The 21,679-nt window shown below is 55.2% G+C and overlaps 1 protein-coding gene across 1 annotated transcript in view; it reads left to right on the forward strand.

The window, feature by feature from the left end:
• The window catches only part of Cfap77 (cilia and flagella associated protein 77), a 116,753-nt gene extending 102,489 nt beyond the window's left edge, over positions 1 to 14,264 (forward strand). The window contains exon 6 of the mRNA XM_005321105.4: positions 13,418 to 14,264. Within this exon, the coding sequence (XP_005321162.2) occupies positions 13,418 to 13,540 (123 nt within the window). The 3' untranslated portion in view covers positions 13,541 to 14,264. The remainder of the gene's footprint in view (positions 1 to 13,417) is intronic.
• Positions 14,265 to 21,679: the final 7,415 nt, after the last annotated feature.

Here is a 21,679-nt window from a genome sequence, read left to right on the forward strand (position 1 = left end):
TGCCCTGGAAGTGTCAGGCCTTGATGAAAAAACCCAGCACCTTTTAAATTGCAGTTTGGCTCCATGGCTAGAGAGGAAAGGAGTCATAGATCCCATCCCATTCACACTCCCGTGTTAAAAGTGGGAGGTAGACCGAGCGGGTAGGGGCTGAGTCTCTGGGCTCAGAAGCCACACGGACAGGCTCCAGGTCCCAGCCTACCTCATGGCTGCCTCTGTGTCAGCATCTGCAGGTCGGTGCCATCACAGAGCAGTGACTGCCGTGGTGCACCCAGAGCGCTTGCCCAGCTGGGCGGAGCTGGAGGAGCGTGGCGCAATGGCAGGATCTGGGTTGGATGAGGCCCTGGCATCTGCTCCCAGAGATGAGTTGTTATCAGACTTGCTGTGCCTAGCGTCCTCTGAGGACAGGTCTCTAATGCAGACTCCAGGACCCCACCTGGGACCTTGATGTAGCAGGTCTGTAATAGCCACCAAACCTGCGCCTTGGGCAAGCAGCTCCCCAGCTCCCTAGGTCAAGGTCAGCTCCACTCTCATAGCTGTGTCTGAGTATTTATGGGGGTGGGGGTGGGGGGCTGTGCAGCACCGTGGGGCCTTGGGCTCTGTCTGCTATTCAGCCCTCGCTAGTGAACTTCTGTCTCTGTCTGCTTGGGCAGCATGGCTTCAACAGCAACGAGTAAAGTCTGGAGGCCAGAAGTCCAAAGTCGAGGTGCCTGCAGGGTTGGTTGTGATGAGAGCCCTGTTCCCGGCTGCAGCTGGCTGCCCTCACTGTCCTCACTTGGGGGAGAGGGAGAGGAAAGGAGGCCGCTGGTGTCTCCTCGTGACCTCATCTGAACCTGACCACCTTCCCAAGCCCCAACCCAGTGCCATCACTGTGGGGGGAGGGCTTTCATGTATGATTTTGGGGGACACAACTCAGTCCATAGCAACGTCTTTCTTAAGTTCAGTCCAAGTCGGCCTCTTTCTACCTCCTACCTCCTGGTTGTGCTTTTGGCCTCTGGAACCCTATAGCATCGCTGCCCTACAAATCCCTGAAGTCAGACTGTTTCTCCATAGGTGCCGGGTTCTTGACAGCACCTCAGGGCAGAGTTCTGGGTGTCAGAAGGTGGAGCAGGCCTGGCTGTCACAGCAGGCAGATCCAACGCCATGACCCCGGCCAGTCTCTGCACTCTCCGCCTTTACCCACAGGCATGAAGATCTGTCCATTGAATTGCATTTCCACATATTTTTAAACAAAATTTTGAACATGTGCATGAAAGCCGCCTGAATCATTTACTATAAGACCGGATGTGGAAATTCCCTGCTGAGGGCAGCGAAGCTCTAGCTGAATGTGTGCATCATGAACAGCAAACACAGTGGCAGTCAGCAGGTCTTGAAAGCCTGCTCTGGATGCTAGGCACCTGTCAGGGACTCGGAAATGACCCTTGGGGTAGGCAGGATGAGCCTCTCTTTGCTAGTGGGAAACTGAGGTTCCGGGTCACACAACTGGAAAGTGATAGGGCCAAGATTGGAATTCGCATTTGTCCAACTCAAAAACCTGTGTTCCTGATCTTCAAGTGCTAGTGCCATCCCTCTACTGTGGAAAAGACCAAGTTGTCATGATGGGATGTGCTTCTCCGTGTCCTATGTGGCAAAAAGGAGCAACAGTTAGAATCTGTGTGGTTTAGGGACCTGAGGGGTCTCTACACTTGCTTCATATCATCTTTGACTTAAGTAGCTACTGAATATCTTATTTCACATTATGTGCAATGTATTGGGTACCTTCAAATCCCTTGGAAGGAGACAGGGTACAAATACTGAAGAAAATAAAACACCTCTTCCACTTAGAGGTTAAGCTGAGCAAAGCAGATCAAGAGGATCTTCCAGATGCTTGGATCTCAGATGCATTTCTAAGGGTTCTGTCGTTTCATCCCAGACTCCTAACCCATCCATCCATCCATCCATCCATCCATCCATCCATCTATCCATCTATCCATCGATCTATCTTCCCATCTATTCATCTACCCATCCATCCATCCATCTGTCCACCCATCCATCCATCTATCCATATATCCATCGATCTATCTTCCCATCTATTCATCTATCCATCCTTTCATCTACCCATCAATCCATCTGTCCATCCATCCATCCATCCTTTCAATTGTCTATCTATCCATCTGGGCTTCCATGCATCCAACCTTTCATCTATCTATCCATTGTTCCATCTTCCCATCCACTCACCCACCCACCCACTCACCTACCCACTATCCATCTATCCATCCCTCCATCCAACTGTCTATTCACCCACCATCCATCTGTCCATTCATCTGTCCATCCATTTGTTCATCCATCTGTCCATCCATTCATCCCTCAAGACCCGTAGAGATGTCCTGTCTGTGACATTTTCCCCAGAACAGTGTCCAGAAGACATCACTGACATCTTTCGCTTCACTGAGGACATTTTATTGTACTGTTCCCACTTGTGACTGATGGGGTCGGCCTCATCAACCACCGAAAGGCTCCGTTCGCGCCTAAAAGATACCAGAAAGATTCTTGTTGATCATTATTCCATAAGAGAAAGGGGAAGAATGACACCAGCCCCAGCGCAGTGCGCCCCACCCCCACAGGCTGACACCAGACACCCGAGAGTGTGTCTGCTGCTGGGCAGTGGTTCAGGAGTCCTCCGCGGCCTGCGTGAATAAGTGATGAGGCACTGAGGGGCACTGTGCGAAAGGTGTGGCAAAGGATACCATTTGTAATCGAGCACAAAATCAAAGACTCCGCCAGCTGAGGACCTGTGTGCCACCTGTGAAAGCAGAGTCAGGTGAATTTCCAGAGAAAGTGATTAAGGCCTTCCCACCATCCAAATTCAGCTGCAAAATTTGGAGCTCTGGAGTAGGAAGCTCATCAGGGATCTGGTGTCTCCTGCATCCCAGTGCTTCATGGGAACAAGCAGTGGAGGTCTCTGAGGGTGGGCTGGTGCTCCTGCTTCCCCAGCAGGCCTTCCCGCGGCTCGGGCCTGTGTGACTGGGGAGAGACTGATATACAGACATGTAGACCGCCCTGAGATCTGGCCAGCCCCAGCTAATTATCATGCATGCCTGGCTACTTGGTACACTACGTATATTTATTATATATATTATCAAGTAGCCACTGACATGCGGAGCCGACAGCGCCTGGCACTGGGGGGCCTGCTCTCTGGCTCGCACACGGAGGATCCGCACAGAGGGACCCGAACACTTGCCGGCACTGCCCTTTGGGAGGTCCACCAGGACTGGAGGTTGGCATCTGGATGTTCAGCTTCTCTTCCTGGGACACTGTAGGGCTCTTGCCCATACACCATCCACACCACGGCCCCCAATGGGGGACACTAACCAGGCAACCCAGATGGCTGGGGCTGTCGCCTTCACAGAGACTCCTCGGAAGGGTCTCCGTGAATGTGTCTCCTTCACTAACTAACTCCTCAGCTCTCACTTGAGCTTAAAGGAAATGAAAGCCCTGCTCTCCACGGAGATCAGCGTTTACCGTGACCGTCCACGTCCTTCATACTAAGTGGAGCAGACTCCCCTCACCTGGGCATGAGAAGAGAGGGACCCCCTTCCTGGCAGCCCCGTTTGTCACTGTGTCTGCTGACAACCCCCATTGACAACAGGCCCGCTGCCGCTGTGGACCTCACTTGTCTCCCATTCACTCTCTGCTCAGACAGTTTTTGAAAGGCGAAAAGTCTGGAGAAGCCACACTGCCACCCCCGGCCCCTCACACAGAGGGAGAGGGGCATGGCCCGGGCGAGCGGGGCTGCCGAGCCTCCTCACCTGGCCCCATGGTGCACCGCCTCCAATTAAATCAAAATGGTTTGTTTTTAATGGTCTTTTACACTGACAAGTGGGCGATCATTTTGGGCCCACTAGCTGTCAGGGAACCGAGGCAAATCCTCCGTTGATAATGCCCAATGCTTCCAATTAGGAGCCGCGGCCGCTCCTGGCGCGCTAACGATTCCCCAGCCACCCCCCAGGCCCCTCTGGCGCGGCTGTTTCTTCTGCCTCCTCCGCCGCAAATTACTGACACAAAACGGAAGGCCCCTCGCCTCCTCCGCCACGCCAGGCCCGGGCCCTGTTGGGTTTAATGAGCCGATGGAAGTTTCGTGGCTCCGGCGCTAAATTCTTTTCTTGTTTGACAGCTGCTCGGCTAAGGCGAGTGTTGACCTTATAAAAGATTTAGTGTTTCTCATTATTTTCTGTCAAGCTTCACAAGTGATGGCTGGGCCGGTATCATTTGCATCCTGGGGTGTGCGCAACGACAGGGGCTCGGGGTGGAGACGGGAGTGGGGACTGGGAAGGGGTCTTTCTCTCCTGGTGTTCATTTGGCCTCGGCTGGCAGCTCCCAGCGCCCCATTCTTCCTGGGATGAGTGTTTCAAAGAGAAGTCAAGGTGCAAGGCCCAGACGATGGTGATCCAGAGGCTCCGAATGGGGCCCTGGTGGGGGCGCAGCAGAGAGCCCAGCACACCCTGAGCTTGGTCACCTCTAGAGCCTGGGGGACCATGGTCCAGCCAGGACAGGTGCTGGGCACAAGGAGCATGCCAGCTAAATTGGAGAGAGGATGGCATTAGGCGGAGATTTCATGGGGTGCCCACACTTTCCTTACAGGCCCAGCTAAAGCTGCCATTGGCAAGCCGACCCCCCTCCCGACTCTGCACCCCAAACAAGGGTGGAATGGTTTTAAAAAGCCGAACCATTTAAAGAAAAATAAATGGCGCATATGACTCTCCCTTGAGATTGACGACGGGAGCATTTGTTAGGGCTTATTCTGTTCCGGCACCCATGCCAAATTGGGGCTTCTCTCTCACTAACAAGGCTCCAGGGAGCCCCAGCTGGTGCCTTTGTCAGCCCCCTGCCGGCCTCCCCGTCTCTCTCCTTAATCTCTGCTCTCCCTTGGCTGCTGCCTACCCACTGGCCATACCAGGTGCAGGTGACCTGAGGCTGCCTAGAGAGAGAGGCAGGATCTGTATTCATCATTGCTCCCACGGAAGGCTGTTTTCATCTCTTAAAGCAAAACCATGGCACTCTCCCTGCCCTGTGCCCATGGCAGACCTTGTTAATCAATCACCGCATACTTTTTCATGAGCCTAGACTCAGCCTTGGAACATTTTGTATCAGAATGTGGCCATCGAGCAAGGCCAGACCACACTCTGTCTCTGGCCCAAGATGTTTATATAAAAGGAAATAAAACACAGCACACTAAAGTAAAACAGATAAATTGGACTTCACCATAGTTCAAAACTTCCATGCTCTCAATGACACCATGAAGAAAGTAGAAAGAAAGCCTGCAGAATGGGAAAAAGGACTTGCAGATCTTAGGTCTGATAGAAAACTCGTACTCATGGATCTATACGTTATCTTACAACTCAGTGATAAATATAAGTCAGTTAATTTCAAAAGGTACAAATGATCTGAATAGACATTATTCCAAAGATGATAAAGAAGCTGCCAATAAGTACATGACAAGGTGCTCAGCAGTATCAGTCACCAGGGAACACCCATCAACACCACGGGAGCGCTGTGCACACAAGGACAGCTGCAAGGAAGACACGGTACCCTCGGCTGGCAAGGTCGCAGAAACCGGAGCTCTCCGGAGTTGCTGGTGGAAATAAGAACCCAGACAACCACTTTGAAGCCACTCTGGCAGTTCCCCAAGGCCAGGAAGCGCCCCCTACGGCCCAACAATTCTACTCCCAGGTACACACTCAGGAAAACACACCCACAGGAAAGCTCATCCACGGTGAACCTCGCGGCCCTGTTCATAATGGCACAGAACAGAAATGACTCACGACCATCTGCCGATAGAGGGATAAAGAAATGTGGACTTCGTACAACCAGATAGTATGGGGCCATAGAAAGGAACGCGGTGCCAATCCACGCCACAAGCTGGAGGAACCCTGAAAACATTTGCTAGATGAGAGAAGCCCGTGGCAGATGGCCACGATGCTGGGCTCCGTGTACATGAGATGTACAAAACCAAAATCCACAGAAACGGAACTAGAGTGGTGACGACTAGGGCTGCTGGAGGGGGAGCCGAGTGACTGTCAATGGCAGGAGGTTTCTTTGGGGGGTGATGAAAATATTGCTAACTTAGGTTGTGGTTGTGGTCGTACAAACGATGAATATACTGGAATCTTGGTTTATGGTATATGCATTATATGTTAATCGAGATGTTAACAAGAAAAGTCAGGTCACTTGAAAAATCACCAGCGCTCATGGCCACCCAGGCCCTGTCTTTGGACGATGCAACAGGGTCACAATTGACCACTGTGATGTGGCTGCACATGATGGGGGGTTCTGGTGTGCCCTCGGCTCCCCACAATCCCTCCTGCCTCCCCATTACCTGGGCCTGTCCAACTCAGAAGCCAGAGCTGCAGCGGGTGCGCCCCCAGGTGCGTGGACGTCCAGGGGCAGCCTGCCTGGTGTTAGCCACCCGCCTGAAGCAGCACTTGCACCAAGCATGCTGACGTCCACACTGCTGAATGACCGAAGGGCAATGGGATGATTTCTGGAAACAGCAAATTAAGTCCCATCTTCAAAGACACCAATTCCCATGTCTTCTTCTGCCCCAGTTAAGTCAGTGAACACAGACCTGGCTCTTGTTCATGCTTTGCTGTTTAGTAGCTGGGCCTCCCTGGGCCGGTGTCTTGACCTTCCTGAGCCTTAGTCACCTGTTCTGAGACATGAAGGTGGGCCCCCTTTGGCCCCAGCATCAGAGGGTGTTGCTCCCCTCTCTGCTGACACAGCTGACCAAGGTGGGCACAGGTGTGGTTTTAGAGCCAACCCTCAGCCTTGTGGGGAGACAGGAAGTTTGTTTTCACAGCCTGGGTTTGGATGTTCTTTGAAGTCACAGCATGTGTCAGCAGGGAGGGTCAGACTCTGTGTCCTTGCTCCATCTATTTTTGGACCACAGAGAAATTAGAGCCAGTAGCAGAATAACAATTTCGGGGACCAGATGTCTCAGGAGAGATTGTTACCCTCATTAATTACTTAGACTACAACCTGCTACATCAGAGCCGAGGACCCAGTCTGCTCTCCAAAGAGGCCTTGCAGGGATCTGTGTTCTGCTGGGGCCTCTGACCTCCAGCTGCCCCGAACTTGACAGAAATTACTGACCTGGGACTGATCCATAATTTCCAAGTGCCTCTCATTAGAGGAGACAGCCTCTCAATCTTTTTGCAGCAAAATTTCTCTCCCAGTCACCTGAGCAGTTGTCACTTAAAAAAAACTAAACTAAAATCTCTGTGGCTGTCATTTTTTTTCCCCTAAGCTCTTTGGCAGATTTATTTCTTACTTAAAAAAAAAAAAGAAAGAAAGAAAGAAAAAGAAAAAGAAAAACTCTAGGTATTTCCCCTCCAAGGCTTTCTTTGGCTTGCTCGGTCCCCAGACCTGTCTGAGGAAGGCTTGGTGTTGGGGGACCATCGCGTGACTAATGACAGGGGACCGGGAGTCAGCTGGCCCCGCGTGGGATGGGGTCAGAGGCCTGGACTCTAACAGGCACCGCAGGAGAGCCGCTCGGCCTGTGAACCTGCACACGGTGGGTTTGGGCCCCCCGGCCATCGTGTGTGACCCTCACACCTTGTCTCTGGCAGACACAAGCCTGACCCCGTGACCACGGCTGTGGCCAGAAGTCCCCACCTGTAGCAGAGGCCTCGAGCTTCAGGAAGAGAAGGTGAAATGCATCTCACCTGTTAGCAAGCAGCCCAGGGCTGCCCACCTGGCCAAGCCCCTTCCTCGGGCAGGGGGAGGAGGGCGCTGCCCGCCCCCAGCGTGAGCTCCAGGTCCCGGGTGTTTTCCTGGGGTCTGCCTGCCAGGGAGGGGCCATCAGGAAGGAGGGGGATGCCAGCCTCCAGCAAGTGAGTCAGCTGTGGGGGGCCGGGCGGGGCTTCCTCCTGCTCCCCCACCTGTTTTCCTGTCAGCAAGAGGGACAGGCCGTGGCCCTCGGCTCAGCCCCTCACCACCCTGTGGCTGCCTTTCTGTCTCAGGAGACCCCTGCAGGGGCCCACGTAGGAAGTGTCCCACGAGGCACCCGCGGCCTCCTGCTTCCAATCCATGTGACTTCTGTGACTCTATTTTCACACAAACTTGTGTTTTTGAGACTTGTGATTGTTCAGTTAGACCTAGAGCAACATAGAACCCTGGACAGAACCCTGCCCACCGCAGCTGCTGGCCACACTGGGCTACAGGCCCTGGCAATGGCCACTGTGACTGAGGAGTGGAAGTTGGCATGTGGGGCTCCCGTGCTGAACGGAGCCTCCCTGGTGTGTCTGGCCCAGCTGCCCAGTGTCCCCCCGGGCTCACTGCCCTCTTTACTCCCACCGTGGGCCTCTCTCTCTACTGACGCTCTCCCCAGGACCCGTCAAGCCACCCACCCCTTCCCTGTCCTTCCAGGCTGCGTTCAAGTCCCACCTGGCCTCACAAGCCACGCCTGACCTCCTGAGGCCAGGTGGACATCCCCTCACCCGTTTGCCCACCCATCGGCCTTGTGGAAACACCTCTCTGATGCCGGGCCCTGAGCCAGGTGCTGGGGTCCCTCCCAGAGCAGGCAGGAGCAGACTCTGCCTCACAGAACTCCAGGGCTGCAGGTGCTCACCTGAGCCCCATCTCCAGTGAGTTAAGACCACAGGATCCCAGTGCGGATGGGATTCATCCACATCCAGACCCGGGTGGCATGCCTCCTGCCTCCCGGACCCAGTCAGCTCAGTGCCGCTGAGAAGGAAGTGGGCGATGCCTGCGGTCGGTCACTGAGGGCAGCCTCCCACACCCCAAACGCCCCTTTCCTGGCTCGGGACGTGGATGAGTGAAGTGAGGTCCTGGGCTCAACCCCCAGCACACACAGGAAAAAGCCAGGCTGCTCCCCTCTCTGCCTCCCCTTGCCCCCCGCCCCCCACCCGCTCGCTTTCAGTTCCCTGAATCTGCCCACTTCCTCCCACTGGGGCTTTGGTGGGTCCCCACTGCCTGGACGCCCCAACCCCGTCCTCCACCCTCCCTGGGGACTTGCCTGCCCCACAGACTTCCATTTCCCCACCCAGGGTCTATTTGGTAGCTGTTTCCTAACAGCCTTTCAACAGCAATGCACTTGAGGACATCTTGACTTCGCATGGGCCACCATTTTCTCTCTGTCTCCAGGGCACTGCGCGGTGGAGGTGCTCTGTCCCTCGGTGTGCCACGCTCCCGCTCCAACAGGACCAGCGCCTTCCCGTCAGGCAGGGCACCGCCTGCCGGGGCTGTGGCATCACCTGGTATTTACCTCCCTTAGCCTCAGAGCAAGCAGCTTCACTCGGCAAGCCTGTCTCCTGCCAGAGCCGTTACAATTTCTTAGCTCCAGGCGGAGACAGCCCGCAGATGGCTTAATTTAGCAGCATCTCGGAAGGAATTCCTGACTCCAGCTCTTCATCCTCGGACCCCCGGGGCCGGGGTCATGACCACACCGGGGCTCCAGGCCTGCTCTGTGCCGAGGCTCCTCACGTGTGGCTGAGCTGCTCTTTTCAGAGGCAGAGTGTGCGCAAGGGACGGAGCCGTGACCTCGCTGCCCGTGGCTTCCCCGGCTCCATCAAGGAGCACCTCAGGAGGCTGGCCAGCCTAGTGCCAAAGAGCTCAGGCCTGGCGTCCTGCCCCCTGGTTCAGTCTGTGAAACCCAGGGCATGTGACGGAGACCTCCAGGGCCTCTGTTGTCCCATCTGCCAAACGGAGCCGGGGCTGGTGCCACCCTCGTCAGGAGGTCCCAAGGCTGGCGTGAGATAGACAGGCCACAGCCTGGTGCCCAGCGCATCTGTACTGACGCTGCATGGCTGTGACAAGGAGTTGCTGCAGGTGCCCGTTCTGGGCCTCTGAGGCCACTTTTGCAGCAGCACCTGCCCGAGGATGCTTTCTGAGGGCTGACTGTCCCTCTCCACAGACGACTGGCTTTGGTTTGGGATTTGGGGATTCCATGGCTGCAGGATCCCCTTTCCCCTCCCAAGGGCCCACCCGCTTCTGCTTGAGTAGGCTTCCAGGAGAGCCCCCACTCTGGCTGCTGAGTGAGTGCAGGGCTGTCAGGGGGCTGCATTTCCCCCCAGAAGTTTCCTAACAAATTGCCATGAACTTTGGTAGCTTAAAACAATTTACTCTCACAGTTTGGAGGACAGAAGTTTACAGCCGGGATGTGGGCAGGCCTATACCCACTCTGAGGGTTCCAGGGCTGCTTCCTTCAGCCTCGGGAGGCTCCTGGGCCAAGGCCCTGCACCCCCGGGCTCCACCTTCACCTGACCTCCTCTGTGTCTTCTGTCTCTTCAAAGACCCTTGTCCCCTTAGTAACCCAGAATGATCTCATCCTGAGATCCTTCACTTAATACACCTGCAAAGAGCTTCTTTCCAAATAAGGTCACATTTGTCCATTGTAGGGACATTGGTCAACCCAGTCTGAAGGCCAAGGAGAGCTGTGGGGGCGGGGGGGTAGCAGAGACAAGGATCACAAAGAGCTGGGACACGTGGGAGCATGGAGAAGAAAGTGGTTGCCAGGGCATTGGGGGGGGGCGCTGCTCAACGGGGATCAAGTTTCAGTTATGCAAAATGGGCAAGTTCTGGGGCTCTGGGTGAGGTTGTGCCTGTAATCAACAACAATGTGAGTATACATTGTGCATCTAAAGTTTGCTAAGAAGGTAAATTTCATGTTAACTTTTCTTACCAAAAGAATGGAACTTTAAAAGATAACTCTTCTTACCAAAAACCAAAAACCAACATGGTAAAGGAGACTTGGGGCAGCAATGAACACTTGCATTGCCCTGGCTACAAGACGGTCTTCCAGGGTCTTGTGCATGTCCACACTCCAACGACACTCCGTGACGGGCACAGCTTGTATGTCAAGTATACCCCAATAAGGCTGTTAAAGTTTTTAAATTTTTTTTCACATTTATTTATTTTTGATACTAGGGATTGAATCTAGGGATCCTTTACCACTGAGCTACATCCAAAGCCCCTTTTTTAATTTTGAGACAGCGTCTTGTTAAGTTGCTGAGGCTGGCCTAGAACTTGCAATCCTGAGTCACTGGGACTACAGAGGTGCGTCACCATGCCCAGCTACTAAAAGTATTTTAGGGGCTGGTGTTGTAGCTCAGTGGTTGAGCACTAATCTCGCACGAGTAAGGCACTGGGTTCAATCCTCAGCACCACATAAAAATAAATAAAGATATTGTGTCCATCTACAACTAAAAAAAAAATTTTTTTTTTAAAGTTTTTTAAAGATGGGGCTGGGGTTGTGGCTCAGTGGTAGAGTGCTCACCTAGCATGCACGAGGCACTGGGTTCGATCCTCAACACTACATATATTTAAAATAAAGATATTGTGTCCACCTAAAACTTAAGAATAAATATTTTTTAAAAAAGTTTTTAAAGAAAAAATTATTTTGACAGTGACAATGTAACAAAATTGGAAATTATTTTGACATAATGTTTTTTTTTTTTATAAAACCATATGTAAGTTGTCACATAATTTATTTATTTAGTTTTGCAGTACTGGGGACAGAAGTCAGAGTGCTCCACCCTGAGCAGGTGGACATCAGGTGTCTGGGGAAGGGCCTGCCCTGATGGACTCTCGAGTTTTGGGCTCTTCTGAAGCTTGAGACCAGGGCTGAGGCCAGAGTGCTGCCATAGGGTCCATACAGGGACTTGCAAAGGCCACAAACCTGAAACAGCCTGCACTTTTTTGGACATAAGGACTTGTGGGCACCTTCTTTTTTTTCCAGAAGAAGTGGGGTCCACATAGGACAGGGAGTGAAGAGCAAGGTCCCTCCAGGAATAGCCAGATCTGCTCACCACCCTCTGATTCCGTGGGTGCCCAACAAGCTCCCGTGACCCCACCTCCTTTTCACCTGTGGTCAAGGAACGGGGAGCACCCCAGACAGCACCAGCAGTAGCTGCAGCAGAATGTTCTGGAAAGAACCCAAAACTCCCCCAAGAAGAAACCGAAAGACTCCAGAGGAGGGGGAGAAGGCTAACAGAGTTTTTCTACCCCCAATTTCCTGTGGGGCAACCTTGAACCAAACCCTGCTCTGAGCACGTGATCCCACTCAGGCTCCGCTTTGCACGGAGCACAGAGACTTCCCTCTACAAGTTCTGTCTTCTCCCTTTTTGTATTTCTTGCTCACTTTGTCATGTTAAGGTGGCTGGCTAGACGTGGGCTGAGCTGGCCACCCCTCAGGGAGCCAACGGTGCCCTGGATGGTGCCCAGTCTGAAGGGGCTCCTGCTTTATCCTGCAGCCACCACGGGCTCTCAGCTGCCCTGCAAATCCAAAGGGAACCACCTCGCTGGCCCTCCACCCAGCCACCATGTCCCCCAGTGAACCCTGGGGAACTTGAGCCCTGCTGAGCCCAGGCCAGCAGGGGTACTTCCCCTGTGTCTGGGGAGCCCCTGCACCTCCTTGGATCCCACCCACCCCTGAAGCACCTCTTCTCCAGGGAGGCCTCCCTGGCTCCAAGGCCTGGTCTTGCCACTGCGGTGGGTGCCCTCTCTCCTGGTGCTGGACTCTCAGCTCCTGAGGGTGGGGCGGGTCTCCCTCACCTGCGGCTGTCTGTCCCCAACCTGGTGTGGAGCCGCGCTCAACAGACAGGAGTGCATGGAGGGGCAAGCGAGGGGACAATGAGAGGACGCCTAAGCGGAGAGCGAACCCACGCCCTTTCTCCTCTGCCTCCTTTGGGTCATCCTGGGCAGAGATGCCACTTAGGGGGTGTTGTGCTCCGTTGGTGGGTGGGATCTCCTACACTAGGAGGTGAGGCTGCCCAGTGGACAACTGGCGGGCGGCAAGAGGGGTTCTCACCCAGCACCCTCCCTCCCTCCCTTCCCTCCTGCCTTCTTAGTACCTTCCTCCGCCTCCAGGCAGCTGGGCTCACAGGGGTGCTCTGTCATGCCCGCTGCCTGCATTTCTCCAGAGGAGAGGACAGGCCAAGGACGGCTGCTAACTGGTGCTGGGGATGGGGAAGCTGGGCAAGCTCTACCACTGTCACACCCCAGCCCTGATGGCATGGAGTCTCAACTGCAGAGGTCGCCACTTTTTGGATCTGTCTCCATGGAGTGTTTCCCCCCAGAAGGGCAAGGTGACACTCTTGAACTGTGACCCTGAAGCCGTCAATGGCAGGGCCCTGATCACACAGGCAGGAGGGGAGTGAGACCGCATTCCTGGGGGGGGCAGCTTTTAATGGTGGGGAATCAGCATGTGAGGACAACACTGCTGCTGGGTCCCATCGCACGGTGGCTCCAGTCACGGGTGACACGGACTCTGCGTCATCTTCCCCAGCCACGAGGGGGACCTGAGACGCCGCGGTCCTCTCCCCCTCGGGTCTCCTGCTCCTCGCCTTCCCAGGAGCAGGGTGGACAGGTGGAGGAGGGGAGCGGCCCCGACGAGCCCCCCACTGCTCTTCCCCTCTGTCTGCAGGTGGGTCGCCATCTTGACACCTTCCCCACCGAGGCTGATCGCCAGAGAGCACTCAAAGCCCAGCGGGAAGAATACGCAGTGCGCCAGGGGACCCTGCGCCTGGGCAACTACACCCACCCCTAGGCCCTGGCCTGCCTGGAGAAGCCCGTCGCAGTGGAGACCCGGAGGACTCGGCTCTCTCGCCAACCCCAGCGCGACCCTCCTCCCCGTCTCGGTTTCTGCTGGGCAAAGACCCAGTCAGGCCTTAGCTTGATATTTTTGGCCAGGCCCCCCCTTTAGGTTAGCCCATACCGGTCCTACCTACCCCAGCGACCCTCGACCTGGGGACTCCTCCTCCCCAGGCTCCCCCTGCTTCTCTGCCAGCTCTCCCCTGACCCCATGAACCCCAATTACAAGGCAGTTTCTAAAAATCCAGGCTCAGGGTCGATCCTACGACTCTGCCCATTAGGCATCAAGAACCACCTGTGTTTCCTGCAGAAAGCATGACAGTGACGTGCTTTGAAAGCTCTCATTCCATATTCCAAACATGAGTTTTAATTGCTCTTTTTGGGATGCCTAGTGTCTCGCCACAGCAGAATGATCTCTCTGGGACCCCTGACAGCAGGCAGAGCTGATGGTTCATTACTTGGACAGCCCCCACCCCTCAGCTCAGGGCCCCGTCAATCAGACAGGCCAGGCTAGACTTCCCACCCAGCCTGCCTGGGCTGTGGACCCCTCCCGAGAAGCAGAGAGGCTGCCAGGCCAGTGGGACTTCTCAGGCAAACTTCTGGGTGCTTCTTCATTCAATTTTCTGCAGGTTCTTTGGCTTCTTCTCACAAATTATATGCTGATCTGTTTTGAATTTAAAGGCTGTCTGTCCTCTCTCTCCCTCAAGTCCCTGGGTGTAAGCCAATAAACCCTGAAGTAGTGAGCCACCGATACGAGACTCACCCGGAGTCAGTGTGGCTGCCGGAGACACTCCAAGGTTCACTGACCTCCAAGACATGCCCCGCACCCGTCCAGAGGCAAGCAAGACTTGGAGCTTTACACTCCCTTTCTACCCTGGGGGCTCCCGAAGGCCGATATCCACCTGGACCTCTCCCGGGAGTCCTAGACTCTCCACCCGGACCTCTCCCGGGAGTCCTAGACTCTCCACCCGGCTGCCCACCTGCCACCTGCATGTGGTGCCTGGCATTCCGCTCCAACCCAAACACAAGACTCCATCTTCCCACCAAGCCCACCTCCTCGTCTGCCTCTCCCGTGTCATGAGACCCATCCACCCAGCTGCTGCGGCCCAAACTGCACCATTCTGTTCCTTGACGCCTGAGCCTCCCACCGTGACCTGCCCAACCCTACCCTGGGCCAGCCACGGCTTTCCACCTCACTGCACCAGCTCGAGGCAGCACCCTGGTCCTCTCTCTGGAGGATCCCAGCCACCTCCCTGCTTCCTGGCCCACGGCCTGAGAGAAAGCCACAGTCCGCTGGCAGGAGAGCCATGACCCGCCCCTCGGGCTCCCCTCCCACCGTGGCCACTGGCTCACGCCTGCCTTGGCTGCTGCGCTTTGTGCTCCTTTTCCTCTCTGCCTGCAGGCCCGAGCCCCAACTGTCACCTGCCTCCTGCTTGTCATTCAGAGCTCAGCTGCACCCCTCCTCAAAGGCCTTTCTCGGAAGAGCCCCAGGTGAATTCCACAGCCTGTTTTATTCTCTGCAGGGCCGCGACCTGCTCCTCTTTCCCTCTAGGAGGGAAGCACCGACCCCCCACCCACACCGTAGCCCACCAGAAGCCAGTTCACACAGATGCCCCTGCCTCAGCAGGGCCTGATGGACCCCACCCACCCACGAGCCTGGACCCCTTCCTCAGCACCATGGAGACAACGTCCTCACTCATTGCACCGTCCTGGGGAGGAACCCAGGGGTGCTCTACCCCAAGCTACAATCCCAGGCCTTTTTTATTTTGAGACAGGGTCTGACTAAATTGCCCAGGCTGGCCTTAGACTCTTGATCCTCCTGCCCCAGCCTCCTGAGTTGCTGGGATCCCAGGTGGCACTACCATGCCTGGCACACCCTCACTCATTTGGCCCAAGCTGCCCTTGACTCACTGAGCAACTAAGTCTGGCAGAGGAGAGCCCAGGCAGTACCACGCCACCACTGTCAAGAGCACGGGCTCAGCTCCACCAAATACTTTCTGCAGGGCCTTGAGCAAGACACCTAACCTCTGTGCCTTATCTGTGAGCCAGGAGCTCGACTGTCATAGGACATTTCTTCAAGGTACATTAGATAACGATGGCTTTAAATAAAGTATATAGTGTGATTGGCCCAGAGTCTGGCACTTTTAAGCTACAAGTAAATACAACTTTTAACTTCTTCTTACCAAAGCACACTGGGAAGGCGCAGGCACCAGAGTCCTGAGGGTGACAGGGGGCAAGGGCAGGATGTTCAGAAGGACAGGTTGCCCTGAAATTCCCTGTGGTGGGGGTGGGGGGGTTGGGGGACACATCAGGGGACAGAAGTTTGCCAAAGGACCCAGAATTGAATTCGCTGCTCCAAAGGGTGAAGCCAGCCCCTCCCTGGCTGCAAGAGATGACCACCTGCAAGTGGCCCTGTCAGGCCTGCTTTTCCAAAGCCTGTCCAAGCACAAGCTCAGCCCCCAGGGCTCCAGGACTCTCGCTGGTTTATCCCACCACTTGCCCCATGCTGCGGCAGATGCCGGGCACGCTCTTGGAGTGCACAGCCCAGGCCCTCCCGCCAGGCCCCCAGCGCTCTCTCCGGAGAGCCTCTCGGCTCCTTGTCCTACAGCGCCACCCGCTGGCGTGCTTGCGTCAGCGACAGCAGAGGTTCCTAATCTTTCCGCCCTGCGTCCCTCTCTCCCTCAGGGCTTGGTTCTTCCCTCATTGTTAATTTCTGAACCCACACAAAGCCCCAGGTCTGACCCACCCTCCTGGGAACCCCGTATCTTCAGCGGAGCCCCTGTCCTCACCTGAACCAGGCTTGGGGGAGGAGGTGCAACTACCTGCCCTTCTGAACCGGGCTAATCCGGAAGGTTCCAGCTTGAGGGGCCTTGGGATTCATCCTGTTGACCTTCTCCACCACCACCACCCAATTTCACAGACTCTCTTGAAAGGGAGTCTGCTGGAGGGAGGCTGACACGTTGCCATAGGCCAGGGACAACCACTGTGTGTTCCAGTCTGTCCCCCAGTCTCCTCTAAAGATGCACAAATGTGGGGAGGGCTTGGCTTTGCAACCCAAGTCCCCCTAATCACTGCCAGCAAACACCACGTGAGGATGGGCATCACAGGGACGGCCCTGTGCCCCTGTTTTGGCTGATTTCCCCACTGGTTGACATTCGGGAGCATTCTACCTCTGGTTAGATTTCTTGGCAATGCACCACTAACCAGAGACTGTGTGTACTGTCTGCAAAAGACACAGGGAGACGGCTGATCTGGACCTTCCTCTGCTCTGCTTGAAATTCTTTGAAGTCCCCTCTGAGGTGGGGGGAACCTGGTGTACACCTGGCAGGAGAGGGGAGCAGAAGCAGGCTGGGATGCAAGACATGGAGATGGAGCCTTGGAAGACAGGATTCACCAGGACAGAAGGGCCCTTCAGATCACCTAGACCCACAGGAGAAGAGGGATGCAGAGCCTTCTACCAGCAGGACCAGGGCCAGAACAGAGCTCCTGGGCCGAGGGCCCAGCTTTCTTCCATGCTGACACCACCGGCTTAGGTCTGCTTCCAGATTTATAAACCAGAGCCGGGTTCATACCCAGAAAATTCATAACTACAGGCCACCATGCAGGCTTCAGGTGTGTTTTTAAAGCAAATCACTTCCTGAACCATCTTCCTGAACCCAGAAGAAAGGAGGGGGTCAGGGGCTTCTGGAGACTGACGGCTGTGAAGGATTCTCAGCAGGACTAGTGGCCCCTGGGCATGTCAGCTACCTGCCTGGCAGGGACTCCTAGAAGCTGGAAGAGAAAGTACTTCCTAGCCAAGATCCAATCCCACCCAGGAGGTCCTGAGTCCAGAGAGAGTCTGCCTTCTTGATTCACTATCCTAGCACCCAGCTAGTGCCGCCTTGGAAACAGCAGATGGCGGAGACTAGACTGCCCCTATGGCAGGTCCATGCTCCATACTCAGGTGGACCGGCACTGCAGCTGGGCAGGTCTGCGTCTCCAGCCAAGAACTTTCTTTTGCATTTATTCTTATAGACCCAAACTGTTTTTCTGCCTTTCTTTTTCTTTGGGAAACCTTTTGATGCTTGGAATCATCATTAAGGGTTGGGGGGCGGGGGACTAGGCTGGCTTTTTATACAGGTTCCTAGAACTGAATGCAGGAAAATTACAAACTTGAATCTGGAAATGGAAAATTATCTAGAACAATTTGGGGGAGGGGAGCTGGGGAACAAACCCAGAGCCTCAGGCATGCTGGGGGAGTACCGTCCCACTGACCACACTCCGCACAATGAAGGAGATTCACGGGATGGGCACCACTGCATTCTGTGGGCTCCAGCGGGGGGGTCTTCCCTGCCACACTCTCCACGACTTGCAAGCATCTAACATGAAGCACAGGACAGCAAGCTCAGCCGGAAAGAAGAGAGGGAGGGAGCAGGGAGAGCTAGAGAGAAGATGGGAGGAACTGGGAAGAAAACCAGAAAATGTTCTTTCCTGCTTTCGGGAGTGCCATGGGGTTTTGACCTAAAGAGACACAAAAGGTCGTGAACACCCTGGCCTTGAGGCCTACTCTCTTTTCAGATCCTTGCCCAGCCCATTGGCTATCAAAGCAGAGAGAGGCTGGCACCCGGGCCTGGTGTCACCTCAATCCTCAGTCCAATCCTCATAGTTAGTTAGGGACACCGACCACTGAAGGAAAGTCTCCAGCTATGACTAGTAGTAGCGTAACGTGATTTGCATGACTACCCTTCCCCAGGATCCAGGCCACGTATGAAGTCACCTGGGCAACATCGTCCCACTATGCAGCTGGAAGAGATGGTTCAGTGGTTCGCTTTAAAAGCAAATACATAAAGCTGGCACAGTGGTACTCCTATCATCCCAGCCACTAGGGAGGCTGAGGCAGGAGGATGGAAAGTTCAAGGGCAGCCTGGGCAAATTATAGTGAGACCCTGTCTCAAGATAAAAAAAAATAAATAAAAAGGCTGGGGATGTCAATAGTGGTAAAGCACCTGAGTTCAATCCCCCAAATTGAAATTAAAAATAAGTGTGACTTCAGCCAGGTACAGAGACAACTCAAGAAACTGAGGCAGGAGGATTGCAAATTTGAGACCAGTGAGACCCTGTGACAACATTCAAAGGGGGGTGGGGTGCAGCTCCATGAGAGAGCACCGCTGGATTCAGTCCCCATTTCTACCTACGCCAACAAAACAACAACAACAACAACTTTTCAGGAACAAAATTTGCCTAAGGTGTAAAATTCAAGGGATTGCCAAACAAACTCAGTAATTAATATTTCTGATAACAATATTTTTTAAGCCAAACATTTAAAGCTCAGGAGGGACAAAAATATCAACATTAAGAAAAAAAAAAAAAAGATTTGCTGGACTTACCAAGTCCTAGATTCCAGAATCAGGGCTCTAGTTCATCCCCAGCCCCACATGCTGCCCTAGACCAGCTGCCCGCGTGCCACGTTCTCATCTGAGCAGAACCCTCAGGGTCATTCTCAAGAGCGCTGAGCATAGCTCTCATGGCGGGTGGCTCTGTCTGCTGAGTCAGATGAACAAAACCGGCAAAAGCAACCCTTCCTCCAGCCCCAGGGTTGAGCAGGGTTGGGGAGAGAGGAAGGCACGGCTGGGTTCTGAGGATGCTGATGAGAGCCTTGTCCCAGCCAGAAGCCCATGCTCTCCCAGGTCCATCCCTCACCCAAAGTCAAGTCCAAGCCAAGAGCCTAGGTAGAGAAGGATGTGGATTCTACAGCTGGCTCCTGATGCTGATGCTGTGTACTAAGGGGAATGCTGGGGTCCTGGCTGGCAGGAGAGTGGGGCTGACCAGAGCCTTCTAAGGACTTGCCAGTGAGTGTGCCTGCCCCATCCCTCTCTCTGTGGGTGGCTGGTCTCGGACCTTCTAGGGCTCTGGGTCCAGAAGTGCTAAGTGTTTTTAAAGAAAACAATCTCAAGGGACTGGGCAAGGAGGAACTGTAATCTGATGCAAGAGATTCCAAGAGGAGGTGGGAAGTGGGTGTACAGAGTCTGGGGTCTTGAAAGGATGCTCAGGACAGGGAATGTGGGTGCTGGAGTGGCAGTTCTGGGGCCTAGGTTAAGATTGAGTGGTCCTAAGAGCCTGGCCCTGGAAGTGCCCTGGTCACACTCATTTTCTTCCTTCCCTTGAGGTCTCCAAGCCTGTCTCCCAGGCCCTTGGGGAGGGGACGGAGAACTGCTGAGAGCAGTAGGCTGGGGAGAGAGACCTGCCTCCCACTGTATCAGTGGGGGCTCAGAGAGGTTGGGCAATTTGCCAAGGTTTACACCCAGCTCCTCCTAGTCCTGATACCCCTCCTTACCAGCTAGGCTTCTTTGCCAAAGGGTGGGGCTGATCAGGAGCTCCTGGACATGTAGTAAAATGCCAGGTCCTGGGCTCCATCCCAGGTGAGCATGAGCCCAGGTGAGCACACACAAACCTCTCAGCTTCAGACAGGCTAAGATGCAGGGCCCACCCAGATGATGGAGGAGGAAGGAGGTACCTCAGTGGATCTGGACATCTCTGAATAGGAATAAAACCATGTTAGTGAGAGGAAGCTAAATCCTAAATTCCAAATGAAATAAATTGCATAGCGCATTTATATTATAATAGACATTAATAATTCAATACTAATGATAGTATATGTGGTCTGTTAAATATTCTTACGCCTTCAAAAAGCACAGAGAAGTTGGCCAGGGCTGTTAGGAAGTTGGGGTTACAGAGTTCTTTTCCACCCCAGAGGTTCCAGCCAGCTCCCCACCCCCAAGCCCCACCCTTCTGTTCCCATCAAGTGGCAGCGGCTTCCCAGGTTTTACTGTGGCTGGGTCAGGGATCCAGACCACAGCCTAAGACCCAGAGGCCAGAAGGATCCGGTGTGTCCAGAGCACCTCCCCAGTGCTGGCTTGGGCAACGGCTGCTAGGGACTGCAGACTCTCTTGTGGCAAGGTGGCCAGGGCTTCATCACCGTTAGCAGTCCCTGGAGATGGGGATATCTCACGACCCAAGTGAGGACCTCGGTGGTTCCAGGAGATGAGACACAGGCTGAGGGAGCAGGGGAGGGTGGGTAAGGGGAGGGAAGTGGGTTCTCCACAAGCACCCCGAGCAGGAGTGAGGTCCAAGCTGGGGGCTAGCAGGGAAGCACCAGGGCAGCCCTCCGCTGCTGCCTCCTTCTCTTGATTTATGGCCCCTTCCCCATTCACCAAACTGAAATAAACCACGGGCCAGCAAGGCCCCATGGCGGGAGGCGTCCATTGCAGCCCCCTCCCTTTTGCCTCCCCAACAGCTTGCAGCCGAGCGCAGCCCGCTGTCCCCGGGGAGCCGCCCGTCCTCGCCCCCAGGTCGGCCGGCGGCCGGCCGCTTCCAATCTGCCGGCGGGCGCAGAGGGAGAGCGCGGCGAGCCGGGCGCGAGGCCACCGCCAACCCAGCCCCAGGGAGGAGAAAGTTTTTACTTTGCCTGACATCGCGGGGCTGCTCAGGCCAGGTCTCGGGTTTGGGGATGGAGCGCCTCATGGTTCCGCTGCGGGCTCGGACCAGGAGCCGGGCGTCGGGCCCGCGGTAGTTTTCTGGGGAACCAGGAAGGGGAGCGGAACGCGCTGCCCGGCGAAGGCCTGGTTTCCAAGCGTGCGGCGGGTGAAAGGCGCGCTCGGGGCCAGCAGGACTGCTCAAAGGCGAGGGCGCTCTCTGGAGCTCCGCTCCCGCAGACCCGGTCCCGATCCCGGGGCAGCGCGGAGAAGATCAGGCCCGAGTGCGCTCCAGATCTGCCTGGGGTCCTGGGCCCTGGCACCACCTGAGGTCCACCCAGAAAGACGTGGAACTAAAGACCGAGGCAAGGTCGGGAGGGCGGCCGGGGTGTGGGGGGCGCGGCGATATTCCCAAGGCAAAGGCCACGTTTCCAGTCCTGCCTTGATCGCTCGCTCATCCCGGGGAGCGCGGCTCCGCGCGGAGTCCAGAACAGTCTATGCTCGCACCGTCGCACTCGCGCTCTCGCGCGGTCCTATTCCGAGGTACAAGACACCAGTTCCCCGGACGTGCGTCGCAGGGGAGGCCACTGGCCGGGGAGTGGCGTGTGACTGCCTTCTTTGTCCTTGGCGGCCTCCCTGGACCA

The sequence above is a fragment of the Ictidomys tridecemlineatus genome, chromosome 4 (genome assembly GCF_052094955.1).
Source record: "Ictidomys tridecemlineatus isolate mIctTri1 chromosome 4, mIctTri1.hap1, whole genome shotgun sequence".
Classification (NCBI taxonomy): Eukaryota; Metazoa; Chordata; class Mammalia; order Rodentia; family Sciuridae; genus Ictidomys; species Ictidomys tridecemlineatus.